General features: G+C 41.9%; 1 protein-coding gene across 1 annotated transcript in view; it reads right to left on the reverse strand.

The window, feature by feature from the left end:
• LOC134439026 (uncharacterized) overlaps positions 1–26,553 on the reverse strand; it is a 156,962-nt gene that overhangs the window by 118,667 nt on the left and 11,742 nt on the right. The window contains exons 8-12 of the mRNA XM_063188831.1: positions 24,197–24,343; positions 23,957–24,016; positions 22,992–23,106; positions 22,190–22,326; positions 2,613–2,708 (exon numbers count right to left, since the gene is read on the reverse strand). Of these exons, the coding sequence (XP_063044901.1) occupies positions 2,613–2,708; positions 22,190–22,326; positions 22,992–23,106; positions 23,957–24,016; positions 24,197–24,343 (555 nt within the window). The remainder of the gene's footprint in view (positions 1–2,612; positions 2,709–22,189; positions 22,327–22,991; positions 23,107–23,956; positions 24,017–24,196; positions 24,344–26,553) is intronic.

Here is a 26,553-nt window from a genome sequence, read left to right on the forward strand (position 1 = left end):
AATCAAAAGACGCTTTCTCTCCAGTGCTCTCTCTGACCGCAATGGAAAGTACCTGTGCGGTCCACACGCCCGCCAGCAGAATGAAACTCCCTTGCAATATCAATACGTCCGAGGACATCAGTAATACACCATATGACAAATGGTGCTTTTGTCTACTTGTACTTCGAGCACCATGTTTCAGTGCGCAGCGCACTGGCAGAATGTTTGAAAACTCGCTGGAAATATGCAAAGGGGGTCCGTGCATACAGACCTCTGAGCCCGAGTTTGACTAGAGAAACGCGGAGGAAAATGTGAAAAAGCAAACCGAAGGTTACAAGCCCACGTTTAGAGGAAGAGCTGTATGCACTGCGGGTCGAGACCTGTCAACTGCGTAATTACGGCTCCATGTCGTGTTATCACGTGCAACGCAAACGCCTCTATCCATCTGTGTCAAAAACTGCCTGCCGACTTCCAAATCGATCATTTCCGCGAGTTTCTGACAAACCATATAGCTGAACGCAACATGATAAAGTCCCCCTCACGTTTGACATACTCATGGGCCGAATTCTCATAAGGGGGGTGTAAAGATCGTGAACATAGTGAGTGACACAATTCACAGTGGTGTTGGCGTGCTGTGGAGATGGAACAAAGTTGCCTCCCACTTTCCAAACGCAAAACAATGCCGAAAATTTAATGCCCCCCTCAGTTGTCTCACAATGCAATCAGCTGCGCAGCCTTGCCGGTTTGGGATATCATAGCTTGCACGCATTCGCTCCAGGCCAACCAGAGCCGTATATTCATTCAACTCTGCCGCCCTGTGGCCACATGAGGGAACAATTCAAGGCAGGGCTTTTTCTGAACGGGGAAATAAGGGCGCCACGCCCTCATACTCCGTGGATGCGCCCTCATGTTTTTTTGGGGGGGGTTTTTGTACATTAAAACGGAATTTGGTTATAAACTCGGAATTGCATGGAATTTGCTCATTTCTTATGATAAAATGAAAAATCCATTATTTTCGTCATCATTTATCAGTCTAAAAGACATTTGAAACACAAAATATGGCCACGATATCATATCTGGCCCACGCGAGGTGATGCGCAAAAGTTCTATGCAGATCCATGATCCATGTCAGCGCATGTTGACAGTGAACGCATCTCTCTCCCAAGCGGCGTTTCCGATTGTCTCCCGCGTCCTAACACTGGCCGTCAGAGCATTGAAGAAATCTTAATACTCAACAGCACTCAAATTTTGCCTAGTAGAACAGGTGAGGAGGTCAGGCATAAACGCGTTGTCCTGACTGTCTGTTACCAAGACAATGCGATGCGACACAGAAAAGACGGGCGGCTCTCCACTGCACTTTAATAAACAATGGGATCATCCGACGCGAGGCACGAGTTTGGAGTTTGTTACAACAGACGTGACCGCTGCAAAATAAAAACTGATCAGGCAATGCTTTGATCATGTCTTGTTAACTTTGTTGGCCACGGAGCATAGTGACTAAAAGTTAGCAGCAACTTTGAAAAAGGGTCAAGTCATCATCAGAAGAAAACGGCCGTCTTGTAAAGCATGTCTTTGTGTGAAACGGTAGACGGTAGGGACTTTGCGAGGCTATTTATTTAATGCCTACACATAACGTGACCAAAAATGTCTCTAATGTAGCTGCACGTTGCAATATATAGCCAAACTTATTCGAGAAAACCTGATGCAGCCAGAGATTATTTCTAAAGGAGCAACAGTATCTCTGATGCAGCCCGAGTCCAACTTCAATGCACCAGAAGTGAATTCGCCTTCTAGTTGGGTGCGTCACGTGTATTTAATAGAATATATGCGCATGTACATTTCAGCTACCTTATTACCTGGAATATTTTTGAGGGCTGATATTACAAAAAAGCTAGTAGGTAATTTTAGTTTTCTTTTCTCTACCTACTATTCAACCATGAGTGGTTGGCTCTGTCCACCCACCAGTTTGAACTAAATAACTAAAACATTTTGTTGGGGGTGTGAAAGGGGAAAATAAGTTCAAAAATGGAAAAAATCCGATTTGGCAAAAAAATACATCCGAAAAAACGATATTTGAGAAAAAATAAAACGGAATTTGAGAAAAAATAAAACGGATTTCATAGGCCCCTAAACATTGTACTTTTAGGATGTCCACAAAAGTAAAAAAAAAATATCCCTCTCAGATAGTCTCAAAAAGCCCCATTTTACCTTCTTTTTTTCAAAAATCGCGCACCGCAACCCTCCCCCCCGTTGCTCCCTCATACTAAAAAATCCTGGAAAAAGCCCTGCAAGGAATGCGTTTCAGACGGACGGACGGACGGACAGACAGACCCTCTTATAGAGATGCTGGACGCATCTAAAAAAAAACATGTCCACCATCACAGCAAGTGGCCAAAGTCAGGCTAGGTTATTGACACGTTTTAACTACAGCTGAACTGACACTGAATTGTCATTGATATGTAGTCAATATGAAAAAAGCTGTTTTTCTCTAAACAAACAACACAGTATTATGACAGGCTTATGACAGGTTGAAATATTTATATTATTATAATATGTATTTCACAGATTTTTTTTCAATACTGTATTTCAATAAATATTTTCAGCTGTGTAGCCATCTCCAAAACCGATCTTACCTTTTTAACATTAGATGATGTAGTTGATACATTTCTGATCCTCTTATCCTGAGATATGAACTCCATGAACAGATTTAATATTCTTTGGTCCTTTGCCTACAGATGAAATGTGACAAGAAAAAAAAAACAAATCACATAACATTTTACAGTTTGATACTAAGTAGAGATGTACAGGATCCAAGATCCGGTTCCGGATCCGGCAGGATAATAGGGTTTTTCAGACTATCCGGATCCGGCAGGATCTTAAGCAGTGGATCCGGTATCCGGCAGTTACTTAAAAATCAGCATCTGGGGCATCTCCACTTTTTACGTAGCCCAGGCTTTTCAGTCAGTCTTTCACAACCCCAATTGCTGCATGGAGTGAACGCCCTTTGGAGGCGGCCGTTGAAGGCAGTGTGGCAGTGCCACGTAATAAAAAGGGCCCACGTGTGCGAGTTGGCTATGTGTTTCAACCCTTTCGTAGGATCCGGTATCCGGTTCCGGATCTGGCAGGATCTTAAGCAGTGGATCCGGTATCCGGCAGGATCCTAAAAATCAGGATCCGGTGCATCTCTAATACTAAGTCTATGCCTGAATATGACGTGACAACTACCTGTCACACACAAGCAACAGCCTGCAGTATCGTACTGCATTCCCATTAACTTCACATTGCATGAGATCACTTTCCGCCGCACCGTGGTGCATTTCTAGAAATCATAGTTGCTAACTACGTAAGCTACTTTGTTGTTTGCAATGCAAATTCCCATTGGCAACTACCCAAGTTGCTAACAGGCTAACAGCTACGCTTTCAAGAAATTCACCCCTGAATTGTAGTCTTGCTTAGGTTGCATGGGCTCCATCCAACAATTGAGCAATTGAAATGTTTTGGTGGATGACACACATGCATACAGAGGCCCATAGAGGACCTGGAGGGGGAAAAAAATTGGGGGGAAATGTACACACTGGAGACTAACACTTTTGCAAGATAACGCAAATCTTTTGCGAGATAATGCAAACCGTTTGCGAGATAACGCAAATATTTTGCGTGATCACGCAAATATTTTGTGTGATAACGCAAATATTTTTGCGAGATAAACGCAGATTAAAACTTACTTCACCACTTTTATTTGCAGCACACTTTTTGGTCACCGGGGGGCAGTCTGAACCAACACTTGTACGGCTTTGACACACCACAGCTGTAGGGGTAGGCTATTCAATTCACCACTACTGTTAGATAACAGCGAGAGGGATGCTGACAGTCAAAAACATTAGTACCGCTGGAAGGACGTGCAAGGATACCGTTATTTTATCCATTGTTTCATGTTAAATAAACAACAGATTTTGAGAGACACCGTAGCACTTTGCTTTGCGCACGGACACAAGGGGGAATATAGGATTTTTTGGACGACACGTGTCTGCACTGCAGAAGCATGACAGACAGTGATGCGCGGGTCGACGAGAAAACAAGATGCAACCGACTGCTTTTTTCCCTAGTCCACCCGCTTCACTTGACCGCAAGAAATATTTCAGGGATTAAAGCAAAAAAAAGTCATCTGACTGAACTTTTTTACCGGTTAGACACCCGATCGAGTATCACTCCGTAACCCAACGAAAACCAATGTAGCCAGGCTCTGCCCTCATAACGAAACATACACTGGTTTTATGCAAGGAATGGTGCCAGAGCCAGCACTAGGCATAGGCAGACAGGGCAGTCGCCTGGAGCAGAATAGGCCTATGTATTGAGGGCGCCAGTAATACCAAAAAGTGCCACAAAATCAGAATTTCAACCAACATAACACTTTACACTTCACATTAACAAACATAACCTCCTTGGCGGAGGTAATGAATATTCATTATACACTCAGTAGGCCTATATACACACTCAATATGAATGTACCTGTAGGTACTAGATCAGATGCTATGCTATGTTTACAGATGCCAATTTCTAAATACAAAAAAAGGAAAGAGGGAAAGGGGGCAGGCCTAGGCCACCAGATTGACTAGAACTGGCCGAGAATGGAGGGATAATGGATACTATATCAGACTGCAAACATTGAACTGCAATTTGGGGCACGTTTTGGTTATTTCCTCTTATTTCTACCCATTGTTTATGAATTGTTCACAACATTATGCAGAATGGATTCACATTGAGTGTTGCTTCAAAATGGTCTAGCTGATATCACAGAATTATTGACTTGGAATTGCAATGCGTTGATACAGTGATCCCATTATGTTTTTGTTGTTGTAGTAGTAGGCTATATTTTTTCGTCTTTCCCATCAGAATGGGCAAACACTGTTCTGGTGAAAGCATGGTGCGCATTGCTTGCAGTTGTATTTCTGACATTTAAACTAGTTGGTTATTTTGTATGTTTTTCACTATTCGTCCTGTTACAAATAACTTGTTGATGTTTACAAACAGGGTGCGGTAGTCCTACCTCTTGTATTCTACCGTTTTGAAAACCTATGGCTACCGGTACTATTTTTGCTTCTCGATGTGCGGTGCCAGGCACACGCTTACCATTGATTTAAAAAAACGTCCCCGATTCCTACACGCACTCATGTTCTATCCTACAAGCTGACACGACGCAAGCAGACACGACACAGTCAGACATACGTCTATATAACAAAAGTAGCACACTTTCCCAAGCTTGTCGCGCAACTTTCCACTCGAATCAAGACAAATCACCCACCTATCAGTCCTGAGTGCGCAGTGCGCAAATAACTGAACTCAAACGAAGCGTATAGTCCGAGAAGATGGGCACAGACGTTGAGCCACTCAAAAACGAGCACACACAACTGTTGCTGCACACTATTCCAGTTAGCAAAAATAGCATCACAGAGTAGCCTACAACAAGCCTTGAAAGTGAAACAAACACCGAAACGGCAATTATGGACCACCCATGAGAACACTGCTTCCCAGAACAAGACGTGGCATAAAATATTGGCTCTGCCAGGGATAGCCTCCGTGACCCCTGTAAAATGCAACCCATTTTCAACTTATTTCTTAAATATATCGGCAACAACAAAGTTAATATGCTATGATTACAGGTGAGACTGTAAATTATCCGTTGTCAGAAAGACAACTACAGCTAGTTCTACACGTAGCCAGTCAAACGCGCTAAACTTTGGAGGATGAAAAGCATGTTATTACGCATGGTATATTCTAGCTAGCTGCCAATGATAGCCGTCCCATTGGGGCTATGAATAATGTTAGTAAAAGTCACAATGCTTAAAAGAAAAACCCTTCATGAAAAGGACATCATGCGCAGTCGAAGTAAACTATTCTTTCTTTTTGTCTAACTATCCGCCACGGCAGGTGCAATGATAATGGAAACATACGTGTCCTACCTTTTTCCAGCTATGCATTCCATGCGCATTATTAGCCCATATTGGAATATCAGTCCAACCCGTTTAATGATTGTCATTGCACTTTAAAGACATAGTATTACACTTATTTTCTTTTCTGCGATCAGCAACAATGTTGGCAATTTGATTTTTTAATCTCTCGCGCTGCGCCGCAACCGAATTGTTGACCGCTGGTGTACTTTTTTTTGGAACACGGAAGACCAGGGGATGGCTCAAAACTACTGAGTGAATCTGTTGTATGACACAACCGGTGCTGGAGTATAAAACTAAATCCGTGCACCAAACACACCTCTCGTCCCCTTCTCATGGCCAGGAGTGCTCTCGATTTGAGTTCAGTTGGAAAGTAAAAATTGTAAATTAATTGACATGAATTATAAGGACGGAAATCCGTCCAAACGAAAATCCAGTTGACGGAAATCCGTCATAGCGACGGAAAACTTTAATCCCTGAATATTTAGGAAAAAATATTGACCCGACCTGCCTTTAAAAACAAGTAGCCGTGCGTCTTATGAACACCCTAGCGTCATTGGCAACGCACAACGGACCTTAAAAGACCACACCAATAAAGGTCTCAGCATGGCTCACTTCCGAGGGGTCTGGGTAGCCTACACTTCACATAGGCTATGCACAGAAAATGCTGAGCCGCAGCTTAAATGGTTGACAGGGACCAGGTAGGCTATGAAAACACCCATAGTGGCAATGTAGCCTACAACACGTTATCTTCGTTTGGTTTGGTAGGTGTGAGAAGGTGAAGTTTCCCTCTCCCTTCTCACTGTCTGATTCCTTTTAAAAACTCACAAACGGTGTAGTTATGAATGTGTGTTTACTGAATTGTCGGGACTTCCAGCAGCGAGCACGCACATGTGCACACTCGCACACCTGCACTCGCAATGGAACACTTTCTCCAAACATTGCCATGGCCATAGGCGGTGGCGCGCACCTTCAATGGCAAGATTCCATCAATGACTTTTGGGAGGGGAAATGTGTGGGGATTTTGTGCCATGTTTATAATTTGTGATCATGAATGTGTGCACGGGTAATCTTTATGTTCTATGTAGTTATGTTTTGAGTATTGTGTTTAAACTGGCGTTTTTTGTTTTGCAATGGTCAAAGGAATTGTGAGACCAATCGCGTGTAAAGTCATGCAGTGTTAAATTACTGATTGAATTAGTGAATAATTGGCTGCTAGTAAGTGTGTGTATTTAAGCCGTAGTCAAGTCGTTGATGTGGGCGATTTTGATTGAGAAGCACCTAAACTGCTGTATATCGGTGTAAGCAGAGAATCGTGTTGTATACTTTGATGCTGCTGAAGTTAAGTAATTTCGAAGAAGACTGTTGTTTATTTTGTTGCCAGTGAAGTGTCCTGTCTGTTTTGTTTGATGCCCTCATGCACATTTATTTTCTGATGTCCTTGGTGAAGGTAAATAAAAGGCCTAATTATTTTTGATAACTCCGACTTCGTGCCTGCTCTTCTCCACTCCGCTCGTGACGCGCACATCCTTGACGAGAGGCAAGCGCTTCCTCACAGTAGGCTACTCCTCTGCTCTTTTCCAGAACTGAAATTGGTTTCCCTTTTTCCTATATCGAAGTTGAGGGACAGAGTGCCAAGGCCACCCCCTCCTTCACCACGAGACCAAGCGTTTAATTTGGGAATTTGGGAAAGATAATTGTGTCACACAAACCACAAACGCAACCTGCGCTGCCTGGTGCCAAATAGGCAACGCTTGTCTTTCTAGCGCAAATGGTCATTTAGCCTACACAAAGCGTGAGCCCTCGTTATTTTAGATGACGGCAATGTAAATATCCATTCATGATAAGCCTTTGACTTCGATATTCGATATTCGAATATAAGTCGAATGTTAAGAAAATTCGAGACATTCGAACGAATATTAATTGGCCATTATTGGGTATTTCATTGTTATTGATTAAAATAATTTCCTTGTAAACATCGCAATTCACAGTCTCAATTTTTTTTTTCCATGGCTGGTTAATCACTACAGCTGTGTTGAGGAGAGTCGCGTGCGTGGCTCATCTCTCTGTGTTCCGTAGCAGGACACTTGCGGCAGGCAGTCTCCCCCAGAGTCCGCATAACAAGCAGATGAGTGCTGCAGAGTTCCATTCAAGTGAATGGCTACAGTTAATAAACAAAGCATCATCACATTACTTTCTGGAGTTGTTGACGAGTTTCTGGAATTATGTGATTCAACCCACAAGTACCTGTGATTACGCCAAGAGTAAGATAATAACTTCTTGTTTTTTGAATTTTGACCAAATTAGCTTCGTTGGTCTGGGTGTCAGATCAGGCAGACTCCAGGTGATGATTTTGTTAGCATGCTTTTAGCATGTTTTTAGCGCACTGCTAGTTTGTGTAATGTTCGTTTTTAGACGAGAGCAGTCATCTTACCTTGACCTACAAACACACTACCTAAATGTCCATCATTAGTGATAGAAAATAAATACATATTTGTTGATATTGGTGCTGTGTGCTCAATTCTCATGATTCCCATATGATCCAATTCAAATTTTAACTTGGGCTACAAGTTTGACATGGCTGCTAGCTTTGCCATGTTTTAATCTGCATTCACACCTCTAAGTACCGTCTTCTTAATAAGTGCTGAACGATCGCTAAACAATAATGGCTGGTTGAATGCATGTTGTTAATGGGCCATTAGGCTACATCTCTGGTTGGAATAGCCTTTTACCAGTCACTGACTGGGGGAAAAAACAATTTTAGCTTGATATCAGGTCTAACTGGGGCAATTTTAATGGTAAAAAAATATGGATAAATATTCGAATATTTTCGAATATCGTTTTTAATTTAGAAACGAGCTTAGACTATGATTTTTGGGCACAAGTCAAAGCCCTAGTTCATGATCACGTAGGCTACGGAGGCCTTCTCAACTGATTAGCCTAACAGTAGCACTCACAATGTTGAATATTACATTTTCTCACAAATGATTATTTTTTAATATGAGCATTTCGATCATAATATGTCTGTTACCCAGACTACCGAATTTGATCTTAATACAATGCTATTTTATTATTTAGGCTATTTATTAGTCTATTTATTTTTTTAAGTGGCGAATGCGTTGTTCTTCCACTGTAAATTACTCAAATGAGCACTGCATTCAAAGGGAATAATAATTTCGGCATTGTATAGAGGCTATAGTAGCCTATTCTATTTCGACAAGGCATAGCCACACAAATCCCTAGCTGTGGAGGAAATTAATCTGTAGCCTAGTTGGGGAGCAGACGGAGCCAGCCGTCAAGTGCATTGCCTCTATAGCCTTGGCTCTGACACAGGAAATGAAAACAAACTCTGTAAGCAACACAGGAGCACGAAACCATTACAATTGTATAAGAAAATATGTAGGCTATATCCATCATTGCACTCTGTAGAGAGCACCCTCTGTGTTCTTCTTAATGCACTAAATGGTTGCACCTGCTGCACCAGTTGTGCGCAGAGGATTCAGCCGACGCAGGAGCCTCATTAAGTCTCCTGCAGAGCTTGTGGCACCATCGTAGTTCTTCAGCCAAATAAACTTTGATCTATTTTGAAGAAAAGTGTCTCTGTTTACTTCAGTAAACTATTGGCTATAGTCTACTATAAAATTCGGCATCATTTTAAAAGTCCTGACCGACCGCAACCGACCCGAATATCATTAAAAAAGAATATTTAATAACCCGTGCCTGCGGTCGACCGCTGTTAACTGCAAGCGCCCACTGACTTCGGGTCAGCCCGCGCATCCTTGATGACAGAATTAGGTCGGGACGACTGTTTACTGAACGGTTATTTTCAAAGATGATGAAGCATATGAAGATCATTTTGTCATATCAAGACCCACATGTGAAACTTTGAACGCAATGTGTTGTTTGTTGCGGTTCTCCCCTTGTCATTTATAGGCTAAATCAAGTAGGCTATCACAGTCATGCAGAAAGCTTAGACTTGTAACAATTGCGACATTTGGAACTATCCAAAGAGGGCATTCATGGTTAATAGTTTTCTCGGTCAGACTTGGATTAATCTTTCTTAACGCAGTTTAGTCTGAACCAACACACGTAGCTATACGGCTTTGACACACTTCAGAGCAACCACTGCTGTCATTCATTCTCATGATGTCAACAATGGCAGGTCAACAATGGCAAAAAAAAAGTTTTGCTTGGGAGTTAGGATAGGAAGGCTAGAACTGAGACAATCTAAATGAATTAAATAATCTCTCGCTAGTTATAGACTATCCGTGACTCTGGGGCCGTCGATAATTAATTAAAATAATAATTACCAATTTCAAACAGATGATTGCACGACTACGCCACCGAGGGAATTTCGCCCCCAGAATTTATTTAGACTTCAACTGTTAAACCCAGCAGCACATGTTCGTTGAGGACCACATAGACAGGGTTCAAATGACTTTTCTTTTATTGTCTTAGCCTACACTTTCTTTTTAAAATACACAAACAGTTAAAATAGATGAACGGCTATTGGACACCCGCACTCCCCACATGGACCAAGGAGGCCAAGGTTTTCCCCACTAGTAGTGCACAGCACAGCAAACCAAAATTAAGTAATGAAATGAAGATACAAAGCACGGCAAACCCACACCGATACCACTGCACACTTGTGTTTTACTTTTATGCACAGCAAACAAGATCTATTTAGGGGTAACCCGCACGGTGGTGTGGGGTGAACCAAAAATAAACAAAAGAAAGATACAAATAAACAAAACAACAAACTTTCACTTTCTCCTAAATCATACAAAATAAGAACTGAAAGCAAAGGGAAAACGTCACACACTCGCGCACGCGCACGCACACACACACACAGTGTCCCTCTCCAATATAAACAGCAGCCCGCAGACAGACCAACAGATGGATCCACAGGTACCACGGACAGCGACCGACTGTCTCGAAGTCGCCTGGCAAACGGCGCAAAAAGCCTGGTTCCTATAACGCCAAGTACGAAGTTGGCCTAGTGAACCAAATGTGGCCGCGCTTATAGTCGCACCCCCGCCCTGTCATAGACCAAACTCCAGGAAATTGTCCCTCTCTCGTGAAGCGAGGCTCTACACGGGCTCGACTCCCCAGAGGCACCACACACACAAACAAAAGGCAAAGTTGCCACTAGCACACAAACTGCCGGTTCCCTCCGAGCAGATTGTGCAAACCTTTTAAAAGCTTGCCAAGTTTTGCCAATTGGTGCCTACTGATCACATGGCGCACCAACGCACGACAGACTTAATGATGCGGCTTAAAGGTACACATCCCATCTTGTTACACCTACACTACAAGTAGTGACCCAAAGGTAATTGCTACTACTTATAAGCTGTGCAGCGGTTAAGGGGCTGTCCGAGAATTGTGAGGGTGATCTTGGGACTGAAAATGGACATGTGAGAGCATTCCAGCGTGCCCTCGTCCCTGTCGGCCTGGACGATACCCTGGATAGCTACCTAGAGGGAGCGAGCACCGCCAACCAGCGCATCGAGTATTGGTGGGGGATTCTGCGCTGCCAGTGCGTAGAGTTTTGGCTGTCACTCCTGGCAGATCTCAGAGATCACGGGTGCTTTGATGGTGGTTTTCTGGAGGCAGGGGGGGGGGGGGGGGGTGAACACTAGTGTCCCGTCAGAGGTCATCTGGTGTGCCATGGAAAATTAAATGGCTGTATGCCTACCTTTATAGGCAATAGGGTTGTATTTTCAGTTAACGTTTTCATTGGTGGTATGTGCCTTGGCATTTTCCATCGATAAAAGGTGTTAAACAACGTGGTAAACAACGAAGTGAAATTCTCACGCATTGATGTGCATTGGTGTAGAATGGTGGATGATGTGTGTGTGTGTGTGTGTGTGTGTGTGTGTGTGTGTGTGTGTGTGTACGTACACGCGCGCGTGCTGGGGGGAGTGCCAGTCTGGGTCATACTGATAGAGCAGTAGTTCTCAACCATTTTTTGAACAAACGCCCCCTGAACCTCATCATAAGCCTCCCAATCCCCCCTTGATCCCTGCCAGCGCCCCTTGGTTTTAAAAATATATAATGGACTAATTACCCTCGATGGATGGCAATAAGCACCAACCCTATAAGCTATCCTTCTCATTTACATAACTAGAGCCGTCCAAAGAGGTTATATCGCTAACGTTGAGAAACATTAGGGAGCGTGTGTGGGGTGCAGAGGATTCTGAACGGGGTGGGCATAGGGGGCATAGGCTATAAGGTGATCAATGAAGGGGTGGAATGAGAGGGCTATGGCCAGTGCGTGCGCGCGTGTGTGCGTGCGTGTGTGTGTGTCCCGCCACACCTCGGAAAAACTGTCCTGTCAGTGTTTTAGTTTGCGCAAGGTTATGTTATAGGCTACGGTCCGTTGCGCTATGATTTTGGACTGCTTACAACAAAGCCAGATCAATGCCAGTACGATATCGCCCTTCTGCGAAACTTGACACTTCTCCATGAATTTTTGACAGTTGTTAGTCATCTCTGTGAGCTCTGTGTTAGATTCCAGCGAGATCTCTCAGTGCTACAGGGTCGGAAACCATGGCACTATAGGGCACGCGGCGGTACGAGTTACATCCAAAAGTAATTTGTGTTTGCTAAAAGTCATCACTGTAAAACTGGTTCACAATTAAAAGCAAATAACTATTTGATTTCCTCCATTTACCTAAGACCCGATGTCATGTAAAACAGGAGGAATTTTCTACCACAGAAAGGAAATACCATATTTCCTCAATTTGTAACAGGGCTCCTAATAATAGCCGGCCTCGTTTTGTAACCGGGTGTTGTGAAAAATCGGAAAAATAGACACCGGCCTCGTTTAGTAACCTGCTCCGTTTAGTAGCCGGCCCCTTTAAGACCGCCGTTTTACGACAGACGTGAATAGGCGTACAGCAAACAGAGTCACAGACCTTTAAACATAGCGCCGAAACGAAAGTTTACAGTCGGCTTTAAACTTGAGGTGCTGAAATATGCCGAAGAAAACTCGAGTGAAGAAACAGCCCGTCATTTTTAGAGGTGCTTAACTCGAATCTTTGAGGCGTCCGGATTGATTGGATCATTCCAAGGAGAGTATCCGGATTAGACGGATCACACGGATCACTTATTTAAAATAGGCCTAAATAAAAATAAAAAATAATTATGTATTTTTTTAAACGTTTCTGCCGTTAAATAGCTATGCCTTTGTTGTTCCATTTATCAATTCATGTTGATAAATCAAAGAGTAAGACAGTTTGATCAACAAAACTCACTTTATGAATGTCACAGTTCCTAAACTCATGCTGCGATCCGACCCACCTCTCCTCACTAAACATGCGACCACAACTCGAACAGCCTTTGGCAGCAGTGAAACGGCATGTTCCTGATTTTGCAATAAATAATGTGTGTGTTTGTAGCCTATTTAAGAAGACTAAAAGTCAAATATTTGGGAGCAGAAGTCTAGTTGAGCAGGGATAGTCAGGAGGCGAGCAGCAGATGACCACTCGCTTCCGCTGCCGAGTTACCTTGCGACTCGCACACTCGTGGCAAAAACGAAACTTAAGCGTTGATCCGATCCGTAGGGGATTCGCTGCTACCAACAACTCAGTCAGGATTCGTCTCACCGAGTCGCCGAGGGCGCCGCTGCTGAGTGACTCGGACGAGGGGAGTGACAGCAGTGGCTTTAAAGACTGTAGCCTACGCTGTAACGCAGTGAGTGATAGAGTCACGTCTGTAGACTATAATTTCCCTAAGAGTAGCCTACAGAGTGAGATGTTAAAGCGTTGGCAGAGCACTGTTAACATTTAGAAATGTAGGCTAGAGCTCAACAGAGTCAGAAGCACACACATAGGGAGCGGGGATCCGCGACTCAATTGGCCACAACAGGCTGGACGGATCAAACAGGCTCGATGAATGACGAGGCGGGAGTTGGTTCAGTTTTACTCAGTGAGTTTTCGTGACTGAACAGCATACTAGGGAGATTAGATAATTGCTGTTGTAGTCAACTAAAGAGGATATATTCCGGTTTCACAATTTATCGCGCTGTAACTGCCATTTTGTTAACATATTAATGAAATGCCGTCTGACCCGCCTTTGGCGGTTCAATGCACGACAGCCATCCGGTCTGTTCGGATGAGGTTTTTACCCGGCTCTCCAACCGGATCCTCCGGGTTTTATATCATCTCTAGTCATTTTGAAATTGATCCCAGGCAGGTGAGGGCGTGGAAAAAAACAAAAAGATGTCCTTGTCGATGCAGCTAAACTTATTTCTCCGAGGAGGGCAAGAATTCAAAGCGGCGGGAGGCGCCCTGTCAGTGAGGAGATGGAGGCTACACTAAGTTGCTGGATACAGGAGCGACGGAAGAGGTATCTACGAGTGAGTCGGCGAATGATTCAAGTTAAAGCAGCTGAAATCTTCCATGAAATGACGGATTGCCGAGACGAGAACTTCAATGCCAGCCGGGGATGGCTCGAGCGTTTCCTGAAGAGAAACCACTTCTCCCTCAGGAAGCGCACAACGCTGGCTCAGTCTGACGCGAGACATTCGATTTCTAAAATCGTCGACTTCATCACCTACGCCAATCACAAAATTGTCGAAAAAAAGCTGAAAGACTCGGATGTCATCGCAATGGACAAGACCGCCTGCTGGTTTGACATGCCCGGTCAAACCACAGTGGACACCGTGGGTGTTAAGAGTGTGACTCTCAAGACGACCAGGCATGAGAAATGTCACGTTACAGTTGTGCTGGCAGCCAAAGGGGATGGTACCAAGCTGAAGCCATACGTTGTGTTTAAGGGAGGCATACGAGAGGTCAAGGCACTAGCAGCGGAGTCCAATGATGTGGTTTTGGCAACTTCAAAAAATGGGTGGATGGATGACGGCTTGACAACTGACTGGCTGACAAAAGTGGTTGGCAGACGGCTCTTCTGTGGTGAGCGGCTGCTGGTTTGGGACGGGGGGCAATCGCTATTCCGATATACCGCTATTCCGACACACCGCTATTCAGACAGCCGACATACCGTAGGGTTAGGGTTAGGGTTAGGGTTAGGGTCAGGGTTAGGGTTAGGGTTAGGGTAACTGTATGCACTCTCCCTAAACTTAGTAAAAGCTGAGCAACGTAGCACAAACCAAAGAAATTGCATAACTCGCGCCGGTATGCCGACAATAGACATCAATGTCGGAATAGCGACATGTCGGAATAGCGCCACGTAACCGTTTGGGACAGCTACAGGTGCCATATCTCCCAGGCCACCAAGACTGAGCTGAAGAAAGGGTATCGTATGCAGATGGCTGTGGTGCCCGGCGGGTGCACGAAATACGTGCAGCCTGCGGATGTCAGCTGGAACGCCGGGTTTAAAGCTCATCTGAAGAAGTCTTACGATACATGGCTGGCAGAGGAAGGAAATAAAACCTTTACCAAGGGGGGAAATATGAGGGCAGCTGGCAAACGAACCATTGTGAGCTGGGTCCGAGCAGCGTGGGCTTCGGTGGATGCGGACCTCATCAAGCGGTCGTTCAAGGTGAGTGTATAGTGTGTGCCTTAACGCGCGGTGTGTGCAGTCTGCAGAAGTATATCACTAATCGTTAAGGGACGCAACTTTGTTTAATACGTCTTTCTTGTATTCTCTTATAAGGTTTGTGGAATCACTGTGGCTGCAGATGGGACAGAGAATGACATGATTCACTGTTTGAAGGAAGGGCAACCGTGCGCAGCTGGGAGAGAGATGCTACAGCAGGCCAGGGTGTCGGTGACCGAAGCAGTGGTGGCTATGAAGGAGGAGGAGGACGAGGGAGAGACTTTTGATGATGAGAATTCTATCGAGGAGGATGGGAGTGATGATGAGGTGGAGGAAGACGATGAGGTATAGGAAGACGATGAGGAGGAGGAAGACGATGAGGTGGAGGAAGACGAAAATGTTGAAGAGTAGGCCTAGTCTTGCATGATCACAAGGCATGAATCCGTTTTGCCATTCTATTTATTTATTTTATTTTATTATTTATGTATGTACTTATTAATTTATTTAAAGAGCGAGGTTCCACCTGCTCGCAAAGTGCAGTCATTAGTAATCCACAGTTAACAAGAAGGATCACCGCACACCGGTGGACTTGACTTTGCTGCTTTCGCCTTGCGCAAAGGTGAACCTGACGAATCGCAAGGCGCTGGATTATTTATTTATTTATTCGATACGGACATTACGGGTGTGCTTGGTCTGTCTGTGTCTTACAGTTTGTGTTTGAGTCTTGTTCAGAGTTGGTTTCGCTCGTCAACGTTTTGTTTGGCGTTGCACTTTTAATTCTGGTGGATGATGTTCTAAACCACCAACAAAAAAAGAACTTTTAAGGACAATCAAAAACAAATGAAATTGTATGCAATAAGAAAGGACATGATGAATAAATAAATGTAAGCTATGGTATAAAATGTGAGCGTTGTTCTTTCCAACAAATGACTGTATCGCTAGAATTAAAACAAGAGATGACATCGCAGGCCTATGAGATGATTATGAGATCACATCGCATATTTTCCACCGCTATTATCACAGTATGAGACTTGTCTTTCAGAAGCTGGCGGGAGACGTTCACATTGCCCCAGGTGAAGGAGAATGTGCCATTTTTGCGCACACCCTCAATCACAATTCCTTAATGCCAAATAGCACGCTGTTGTAGATCACTTCTCTGTTGACATTAGTGAGCACCGACATTAGGGATGGGATATCGGTATCGGTGTATCGGTATCGGGTTCAGATATCAACATATTTTCAGAGATCGGATTGGATCGGAATTTTCCCAAAGTATCGGAATTTTCAAAGGACTGATATTGAGCCAGGTGTAATGTTAATTTGAAGTCATAACACTTGCATATTAGTTTTCAGGATGGGATTGTTACTATTTTTTACTTGATACTTTCACTTATGAATTGGTTTCCTGTTCTTCTGACTTCCTTTTCTGACCAAATAGACATCTTGGGCCTACCTCAAGTTGAAATTCATGCATATATGCAGGGCTGTACATTAAGACCAATTGGTCGCATATTGAGCCTAAAATTTTGACTGTGCGAGAAAGAAAAATAAAACGGGCGCACCTGTACGAGTATGCATTCAACCCTTTCATTCGCATTTTGCTTCTGAGTTCGAGTGCATGATTGTGAGAGCTGCTCATTTTTTCCACAGCCTGTCTGATTGACAGCATCAAACTCCATTGGGAACGCACTTCAAAAAAGACGGTCAATGTTGCTTGAATTCCGTGTTGGCTAAGATTGAGCCATCTCTGCTCCCGTAGCTCAGAAAAAAAACAGAATCGCTTCGCACAGATCCCTGCAGTTACAAAGCGCGCATGCCTCATCTCCCAGTCGGATGTTCTGTGCCAACACTTCTTACAGCTTTTCGAAATGGACTGCTGTTTAAAACGTTCAAATGCGGGAGTTTGCATTGCTAACAGGAAACCTCTTGGATCCGATAGTGAAATAGCCACTCGGTTTGCTAGCTCATGTGGTTTAAAGGACGTCGTTGTTTGAGCTGTTTTGGCGTTTCCCAAACCGCTGTCTTCGCAATGACTTCGCAAAAAAATGCAATCGCAATCAAAGTAATCAAGTCAAAATATAGTTCGAGGAGCATTCACAAGTAGTGTGCAGTGCGCGCAAATTTAAAGTCTAGTTGGTCCAGTAGCTACCGGTGCTGTAGGCTATCAAAAAGAGCAGCCAACACAGTGAGATAATTTTGCTGCTCCCAGTTTCATTTCACACGGTTCCAACCCATGCGTTTGAGGAAACAAAAACTAGGCTATAATAAAGCCCGTTGGATTAACGTGTTGTAGGCTATGTTTAAGATTTAGTCAATCTAGTTCAGTAAGCATGTGATTTACATGCTTTTAATCACGAAGTTATAGCCTAAAAATAATAACAACAATAATAATAATAGGCCTAATAATAGTAATAGTAATGGGAACTGTGATTTATGGCATATAACAGTGGTTCCCAACACTTTTTGCACTGGGACCATTTTATCCTGAACTTTTGGGGACCACATTTTTTTCACAACCAAAACCATGACTGAGCAAACTTGCTGGCTATAGAAAAAAAAAAAACAGTGGATATTTCTGACAGTATAAGACTACATTTTTTTATTTCACACCTAGACATTTCAGGGGAGCCCATTGGAATTCCAGGTGACCCCATACCCCAGTGTTGGAAAAAAACACTGACATATAGCCTAGGCCATTGTGCATGAAGATGAAGAAACAAGCAATGAGCACAATAAGCACAGTATTTTACATAACAACCCCAATAACAAAAGTGTCACGACATTTTTAGAGTGCTCCTAAATTTGTATCTGTGCTCCTAAAGTTTTATCCGTGCTCCTAATTTTTTTCATTTAGGAGCACCTGTGCTCCTAGTGAAAAAGCTTAACGTACAGCCCTGCATATATGAGGTTTTGGTATTGGATCGGAGTAGTATCGGTATCGGCAGATATCCAAATTTAGATATCGGGATCGGATCGGAAGTGAAAAAATGTGTATCGGTGCATCCCTAACCGACATATGCTGATCTATTTGAAATTAAATAATTGTTTACTTGTAGGATACAATTGCCTATGCCTATGTCACAGTATGGGGCTTGCTTGTCCAGAGAACAGAAGTGTTGGCATGCTTGGAAATAGGTTGCGCCATCCCCAAATTCGTGGGGGAAAAACACTCGTCATTAGGCTATTGCCATCACGGCCAGGTTGGTGCGCTGCGCTAATGTTACTTACACAGACAATGTCTTACACGTAACATTGTTTTCTCTTGTCAATGTTATGCGTTTACAAGTTAAAGTAATTAAGCAATTGCGCTTGTTTCTAATCGTGGATTATGTTCTAGACCACCAAAAAACTTTTAGCGACATGAATTAAAAACAGATGCAATAAGAGGGGACAATAACAAAGGAAATATTCATTAGTTAATTAATTATTAATAAATATACAGTAGGCTAAAAAAATGATGTGTTTGGGTTTTCCCCTCAAAATGACGATCGTTGAATTATTATATATTTTTTTAAAATAGGAGCCCCCCTCAAATAGTAGCCTGACCCCGATTAATAGCCTGGTCCAAAAAATAAAATAAAAAATAGTAACCCCGGCTACTATTCGAGGAATTACGGTATGTCGCTTTCTATTCATTGAGCTACTGCGTGAAGTTCAGTGATCTGCCTTCATGTCATGCGTTAAGAAACATTAATCCAAGTCTGACCGAGAAAAATATTAACCAATGCCCGCCTTGGGTAGTTCCAAATGTCGGAGTTATAACAAGTCTAAGCTCTCTGCATGGCTAAGCAGTGATAGCCTACTTGATTTAGCCTATTATAAATTAAAAGGGGAGAACCGCAACAAACAACACATTGCGTTCAAAGTTTCAAGAAAAAGAAAGAAAGAATACAGTGTGCTGCCTCAACGTCGAGGCCTATGTTAAAATTACATAATTCACATGTGGGTCTTGATATGACAAAATTATTTTCATATGCTTCATCATCTTTGAAAATAACCGTTCAGTAAACAGTCATCCCGACTGCCTTCCTTAATTCTGTCATAAAGAGCTACTGCATTGCAGACACGTGTCGTCCAAAAAATGCTATATTTCCCCTTGTGTCCGTGCGCAAAGCAAAGTGCTACGGTGTCTCTCAAAACCTGACATAAAACAATGGATAAAATAACGGTATCCTTGCACGTCTTTCCAGCGGTAGTAATTTTTTGACTGTCAGCATCCCTCTCGCTGTTATCCAACAACAGTAGTGGTTGAATTGAAGTATCCAACAACAGTAGTGGTTGGTTCAGACTGCCCCCCGGTGACCAAAAACTGTGCTGCAAATCAAAGTGGTGAACCCGCAGATGTAAGTTTTAATTTGCGTAATCCCGCAAAAGATTTGCGTTATCTCGCAAAAGGTTTGCGTTTTCTCGCAAATAGTTTGCGTTATCTCGCAAAAGATTTGCGTTATCTCGCAAAAGTGTTAGTCTCCAGTGCATACGTTTCCTCAAAAATGTTTTCCCCCTCCATATCACCACTGGGCTTCCGTACATGCACCAGCCAATGAAGTATTTGCTGAACATTGTTGCCCTTGGGGAAGTGTAATTCTCAGGAGATAGATTAATAATGTAAGCAAATTGAAGCCACACCTCTCCCTCTACCTCTCTCTCTCTTCACATACATGCACATTGCGCACACACAATCAGTGTGCTGTCCCCACCTTTCTACCAATCTCCCTTTTTCATGCTTCCTATTGCAGGAAAAGAAAACATGCAGCGCACAGGATCTTGTATCCCAGCCGGTTTACCTACAGCCTCCAAATTCGCCATCTGACCTGTACCTGCAGTTCACCTAGGAGTGCTGTCGAGCGAGCGCAGTCCATAAGGTTGGCGCTACTAACTCACAATTGTGCTCGCTGTCAGCTGAAACCTGAAATCGTTACTGTGAGTCCTGAGAAACCAATGTGGACTTAAATTAAATGTACAATCACCTGGGAGTTACAGTATATCTTTCTGGTTTCTTACAGGTTTGGTATTTGCGAGTCAGCCTCCGCTAGCATTTTGCTAACGACATTGTTTCACGGCAGTCGTGATAACAGCAACGCAGCTGGTCGACCAATCCAACCGCAATGTGTTGTGGGCGGAATTGAAATTGTGGGTGCGAGCGACTGCTACGAATTCTGGCTCCGGTTGATAGAGGATGTGCTGTTCTTAATGTCGAGTTTGTGGCCAAATGGGACAGCACGGGGAATAATTAATGATACCTGTCAAAAATTAACAGTGTCCTGTGACCTGTTCCATACTCGAGTCTGGAGCATGACGCGGGACTGGATTTTCACTCCCATCTACTCCTGTAAGAATGTCTCCCAATCCTTTGATTGCCATACATTTTTTACACAGTATAGCATAATAATTAGTGCTGTCAAAATTATCGCGTTATTATCGTGTTAACTCAACCCCTTTTTAACAGTGATATTTTTTTTATCGCGAGATTAACGCTAGATGTGACCCTGTGAAGTTTTTTTTTCATAAACTGGCCAACCGCCTGCGGCGGCTTGTAGCGATAGCTTAACTACAATTTCCAGCATTCCCTCTTACAGAGGACGCTAGCAGAGCCTCGTGCACCCCTGCTCCACCCCCTCCCCTTCCCCTTGTGTCTCTCCCTAGTCGCCTTGCTCATTGTGGGAGCTTTCAGTCTGTGCGCATTACAGTGAGTGAGGTAAACAACACATATGGTATCAGCCTGTAAATAAATGATTTACAAAGCTCTCTATATGCCTCATTTTTGAAAGTTATGGACTAACATTTGTTGCAAACAGTGTGCTGAAGGACTTGATTGGTTGAACAATAGCTGTAGCTAGCTGCTAACACTGTTGATGGCTTTAATCAAAGCTGGCAGCTAACTAGTGCTATTCCTAAAAAACGAACTATTTTATAAACATTGCATACTTTTAAACAGCCCCCAAATAGTTTGTGTTGAATCCTAAATCCATGTTAAGATCGCAAACAAAGTTTTAAGCAACTTCAAGAGTTATTATTGGCTGTTGCATATGATCAACAGAGCATCAAATGTGCTGTTTTCTTGTTGACAAAAAGGGGTGTCGTGACAGCCCCTTCCTAGAAAATCTGTGGTGTCCTCTCCTCCTTGCGTCCACTACACTTGTAACTTCTCATTATGAATGTCAGAGTTGTCATAAGTAGGCTAACGTTCTAGCTTGGTTTGAAAAGTGTTATCCCCAGGCTTATTGGTTTTCTCACTAAGACATACATCTTTATGAATGTAGTAGTCTGCATACATCAGACAGATAATGTCATTTAGCCTAAAAAATGCAAAGAAGACCAAGGCACAATCCCACACTTCTCCGGGAAAATGTAGCCCTGCCGTATGAGGCACAATTTCTCCCCTCCTGTCACTGGAAACTAAATATCTGCTTTGTGTGTGTGTGTTTTGTGCATAGGCCAATTTATGGTTTTTGTTGTTGTTATTATTTTCTCCCCCTTATTTGTTTAACAGGCTATCATATGCCATTAGGACAGATGTCAGTGTCTAACACATTGTTTTCAATTTTAAAAAGATTACTTGCGCAAACCTAGCCAATATAATTTTTTTTGGCCTGCAAAGTACATTGATAGAAGTATTAAGCTTACAATGATTTTCTATGAGACATAATTATGCGATTAAAATGCGATTAACTTAAGAGTTAACTATGGCATTTATGTGATTAATCGCTATTAAATATTTTAATCGATTGACAGCACAAATAATAATAAATGGCAAAACTCACCTTAAGATCTGTGCAAGAATTCTCATGAATGACAACATTCTTCGGATTTCTAGCAACTCCTAAATCAAAAGCATCTGAAAGACTGTATTGAACATTTTGGAGCCGCTTCATAGCTCCTGTGGCAACCTGGAGGGCCGCTGTTGAATAAGCAATATACCAGAATCATACAAAAAATATTAGTATTATTATTATTAATGTAGTGAAGAAATGTAAATACAGTATTTGTCTGATAACCTCATAAATTATTTGCTTGAGATGTCATACTGCTTTCAGATTGGCAGCACGCATGCACAATACAATATTAAGATGCATTCTGTGCAGCAATGCACCATCACGAAGGTGGTCATCGTTTCACATGACTGTCACACACCCCTTTTATGATACCAATGTGAATTTCAGCCAATCAGACAACATGGCATTAGCTATGTGCTTTTAAAATGCTGGCATCATTGAAAACAGCATGAATGTCACTTTCAATGAAACATCCTAATGGTATATACGCATAGATGTGGCAACCGGTCTTAAAGGTAAAAACGCACAATGTGTCTTCTCGTCAACATTGGTAAAAAAAAACTTTCACAAATATTTTTTAAATGTGATTTCAAGACAGCATCAGGAAAACTGGAACCGATTTAATATTATCTGATATTTTCTTAATAAATTAAAACACTGACTTCAAAGGAAGAAGAAAGATGATAAAAACACTCCATGTTTGAAATTTGAGCCTTTAGAGTATTGAAAAAGAGCTCTTAAAATATTCTAGAAAATGCTTCCATTATAAGACATAAAATGATTGAAATACCTCCTGGATAGTCAGCCAGTAGTGTGAAAAGGTCTTTGTGTTCCAAAATACAGATTTCACTTAAGGTTGCAGCTGCAACTGTAGCATTCCTTGGCATTTTGAAAACAAGATTAGTCTACAAAAAGAGCATTAGAAGATGTCACTTCAGTTCAGGCAATCATAAAGTATGAGCACATCATACTCAATCATCATTTAATGTGAAGGCAGTCTATCACATTTCAGTTTGTGGAAATCTTATAAAGCAAGGCACAGCAGCACACCTGCCTACTACTTCGTAAATACCTGTTAATTGATTTCAGTGCAAGCAAGTGTATACATGACAAATTATTTCATCCATAGTGACTCAGTTCTCATCATAAATTGTTTTATCCCAAAACAGTCTAAGTTAATCACCACTATGAACTTTACAAAGCCAGTTAACAAACAAGGTTTCAAGGAGAAACTAATTTAACTTGAAGAACAATTTATGGTTATTGGTGGTTATTTACAAATACAGCTTGCTTTAGCATTGTGTTTCCATTTATTTTGGTGATCTGTACTCCATGGGCATGGGCTTTTCAGCATCTTGAGTATAAGACCCAGAAAAATCGACTTCTATATTTATGTCAACACGACCTCTACCAAAACACAGATCACACTCTCCTCATGATCTGTGGAACATACGTGATGGGTGTTTTTTTTTTTCACAAAATAGCTGAAAAAACATAATTTGAAGTAGAACTAAATCATGGCTCTGACTATCCACAATGACACTTCTGCCATCTACAGGATCCGAAGCCTGAATTATTTTACACTAAGGAGGAGAGATTACCTCCAAAGGCCTTGCTGTAAAAAAAAAAGGGGGAAAAAAGACTAGTTGTCACTGGTAATGCGTGTTACATTTTAAATTACGTCTATAGACTATTTCCTCAACACTGCATATCTAAAAATGAACAATTTAAGAACCCATACATCACATTTCTTACTTCTCCAATTAAAGATCCCGGCAGCAAAGTAGCAATTTTCTCTTCATTATCTCCCTGTACCTGCACAAAGAAACCATACATTTTGTGATAGATAGCTCACTAATTCTGAAGAAGATCTCTGCAACGCTATGCATATTCTTTGATTATGTTGATAAGATTATTTACACACTGTTCATATGTTCATACATTTTTAGCATGCATTACACAAATGTCACTATACTGCTTTTAACCCACATTTACCTGTACCAGTCCATTTTCAATGTAGAATGCATTTTGATTAACTTGTCCAGTCTGTATCAAGACTTGGCCTGGGCTGTATGTGTATGTCTTTATTTTTGTACTCAGAAACCTAATCAAGCCATCATTTAAGTCCGCAAATATGGAAATCTGAAAAACAGTTCAAAAAAAAAAAAAAAAAGTCAATACATTTTAATACGATCTTATATATCATGCACGGTCAAAGCATTCATTTAAAATAGCTGCACAATGATACCATCAAGACCAATAAATGTCTGTGTATTTGCAATTTTGCTGCATGCACATACATACACATATATAAAAATGAACACATATTACACTACCAATCAAAAGTTTAACACCACCACCCTTTACCCCACCATACTTTTTACTGACAATTCAGCATTTTTTAAAATTTCAGTTCTAGTTTGAAATCAGTTTATTGTATCACTGCTCACTAAACTGCATACAACAACAAATAAGCAATTTGTCAATCACATAATCAATCACACAGGTTTGTTGTAGGCAAACTGTTGGAGAGATGCAACATTTTGTGTGTCAAGGAGACGTTCCTGGCTAAGCAGAATCTTGAAGGATTACATTCCATACATAAAAACATTCATGAGGCAGGTGAATCAACAACTGACTTAAGTGTTAAGTTGACCAGGGGAGGATTCCAAGGGGGGTAGCCATAATGTGAAATAAATCCTACTACAGTGAGTCCAATATGTATTTGATCCCTTGCTGATTTTGTTGGTTTGCCTACTAACAAAGACATGGTCAGTCAATAAATGTTATGATTATATGTATTCTAATATGGAGAGACAGAATATCAAAAAGAAAATCCAGAAATTAACTGAAGAGAATATATATTAATTTATTTCCATTTCATCGAGCAAAATAAGTATTTGATCCCCTGCCAACTGATTACAGTTCCGGGCCCACAGACCAGATGGGCACTTCCAATCAACTTGTCATCTGAATTAAAGACACCTGTACATACTAACATGCATAAAAGACACATTATATCAGCAGAATCAGTCCATAGTATGAGTGAATCAGTCACACTCCAACCTCACCAGCATGGGAAAGACCAAAGAGTGGTCAAATGATATCAGGGACTCGATTTTAGACCTGAACAAAGATTAAATGGGCTGCAAAGCCACAAGAAAGAGACTGGGTAATAATGACCCAGCTGTTGATGCATTTCTTCCAAAATGTGAGGAATACAAAATGACTATCCATCAGCCTGTCTGGGGTTCTATACAAGATTTGACATTTTGTAGGGATTTGATAATAATGAGAACTGAAAGAAATCACCTTAGAGCTATACGGTATGAACTAGGCAATGATATCAAAGCTACCTACCAAAATCACTGAGAAAACTACTGGTAGCACTTAATGCCACAGAGGTTTAAATTTTTGTAGTGCACACATGGTACCTTTACTTCAGAAGGAACCTGTGCAGTCCCACTTGAGGTTTGCCAACGGACATCAGGATATGATAAGGAGGTACTGTAGTCAGATGAAACCAAAATCAAGATGTTTGGCATTATCACAATTCAATGTGTTTTGAGAAAGAGTACTACTGTCTACGATCCCAAGAACACCCTCCTCACCATCATGCATGAAAGTGGTATCATTATGGTTTGAAGGTGTGTGTGTGGCCAAGGCACAGGACAACTTCAAATCGTCAATGAATGGATGGAGGGAGACATGTAATGTGCAATCCTGAGTGCAAACGTCCTTCCCTCCACCACTACACTGAAGGGTGGGCCATTTTTGGATCTCCCAACATGACAATAATACACAACATACAGTCAAAGCAATGAAGGAGTGGCTCAATAAGAAGCATATTAAAGTCATGAAGTGGCCTAGACAGTCTCCAAATATTAACCCTATAGTAATTCTATGGAGAGAACTGAACCTCCCATTTGCCAAGCTACAGCCACAAACTATTAATGTTTTAGAGATAATGTGCAAAGAAAAATGGGCAAACATATTTTCTACTATATGCACAAACATTGTCATCAACTAAAAGAAGCATCTGACCTCAGTGCTAGACAACTAGGACTTTGCCACAAAGCACTGTATCTTCTTTAGCTAGAGGGGTCAAATACTTATTTGCCTAAATTAAATACAAATAAATTAAAATATATTATTTTAAGTTATTTTCTGGAATTTATTTGTGATATTCTGTCTCTCCATGTTTGAATACATATTATCATAAATGTATAGACTGATCATGTCTTTATTAGTGGGCAAACCGGCAAAATCAGAAAGGGATCAAATACATATTGGACTCACTGTATGTGTATCGACAGTATGTTGTAGGGGACTTGAATGCTGGTGTAACTGAT

Source organism: Engraulis encrasicolus, chromosome 2, assembly GCF_034702125.1.
Source record: "Engraulis encrasicolus isolate BLACKSEA-1 chromosome 2, IST_EnEncr_1.0, whole genome shotgun sequence".
NCBI lineage: Eukaryota > Metazoa > Chordata > Actinopteri > Clupeiformes > Engraulidae > Engraulis > Engraulis encrasicolus.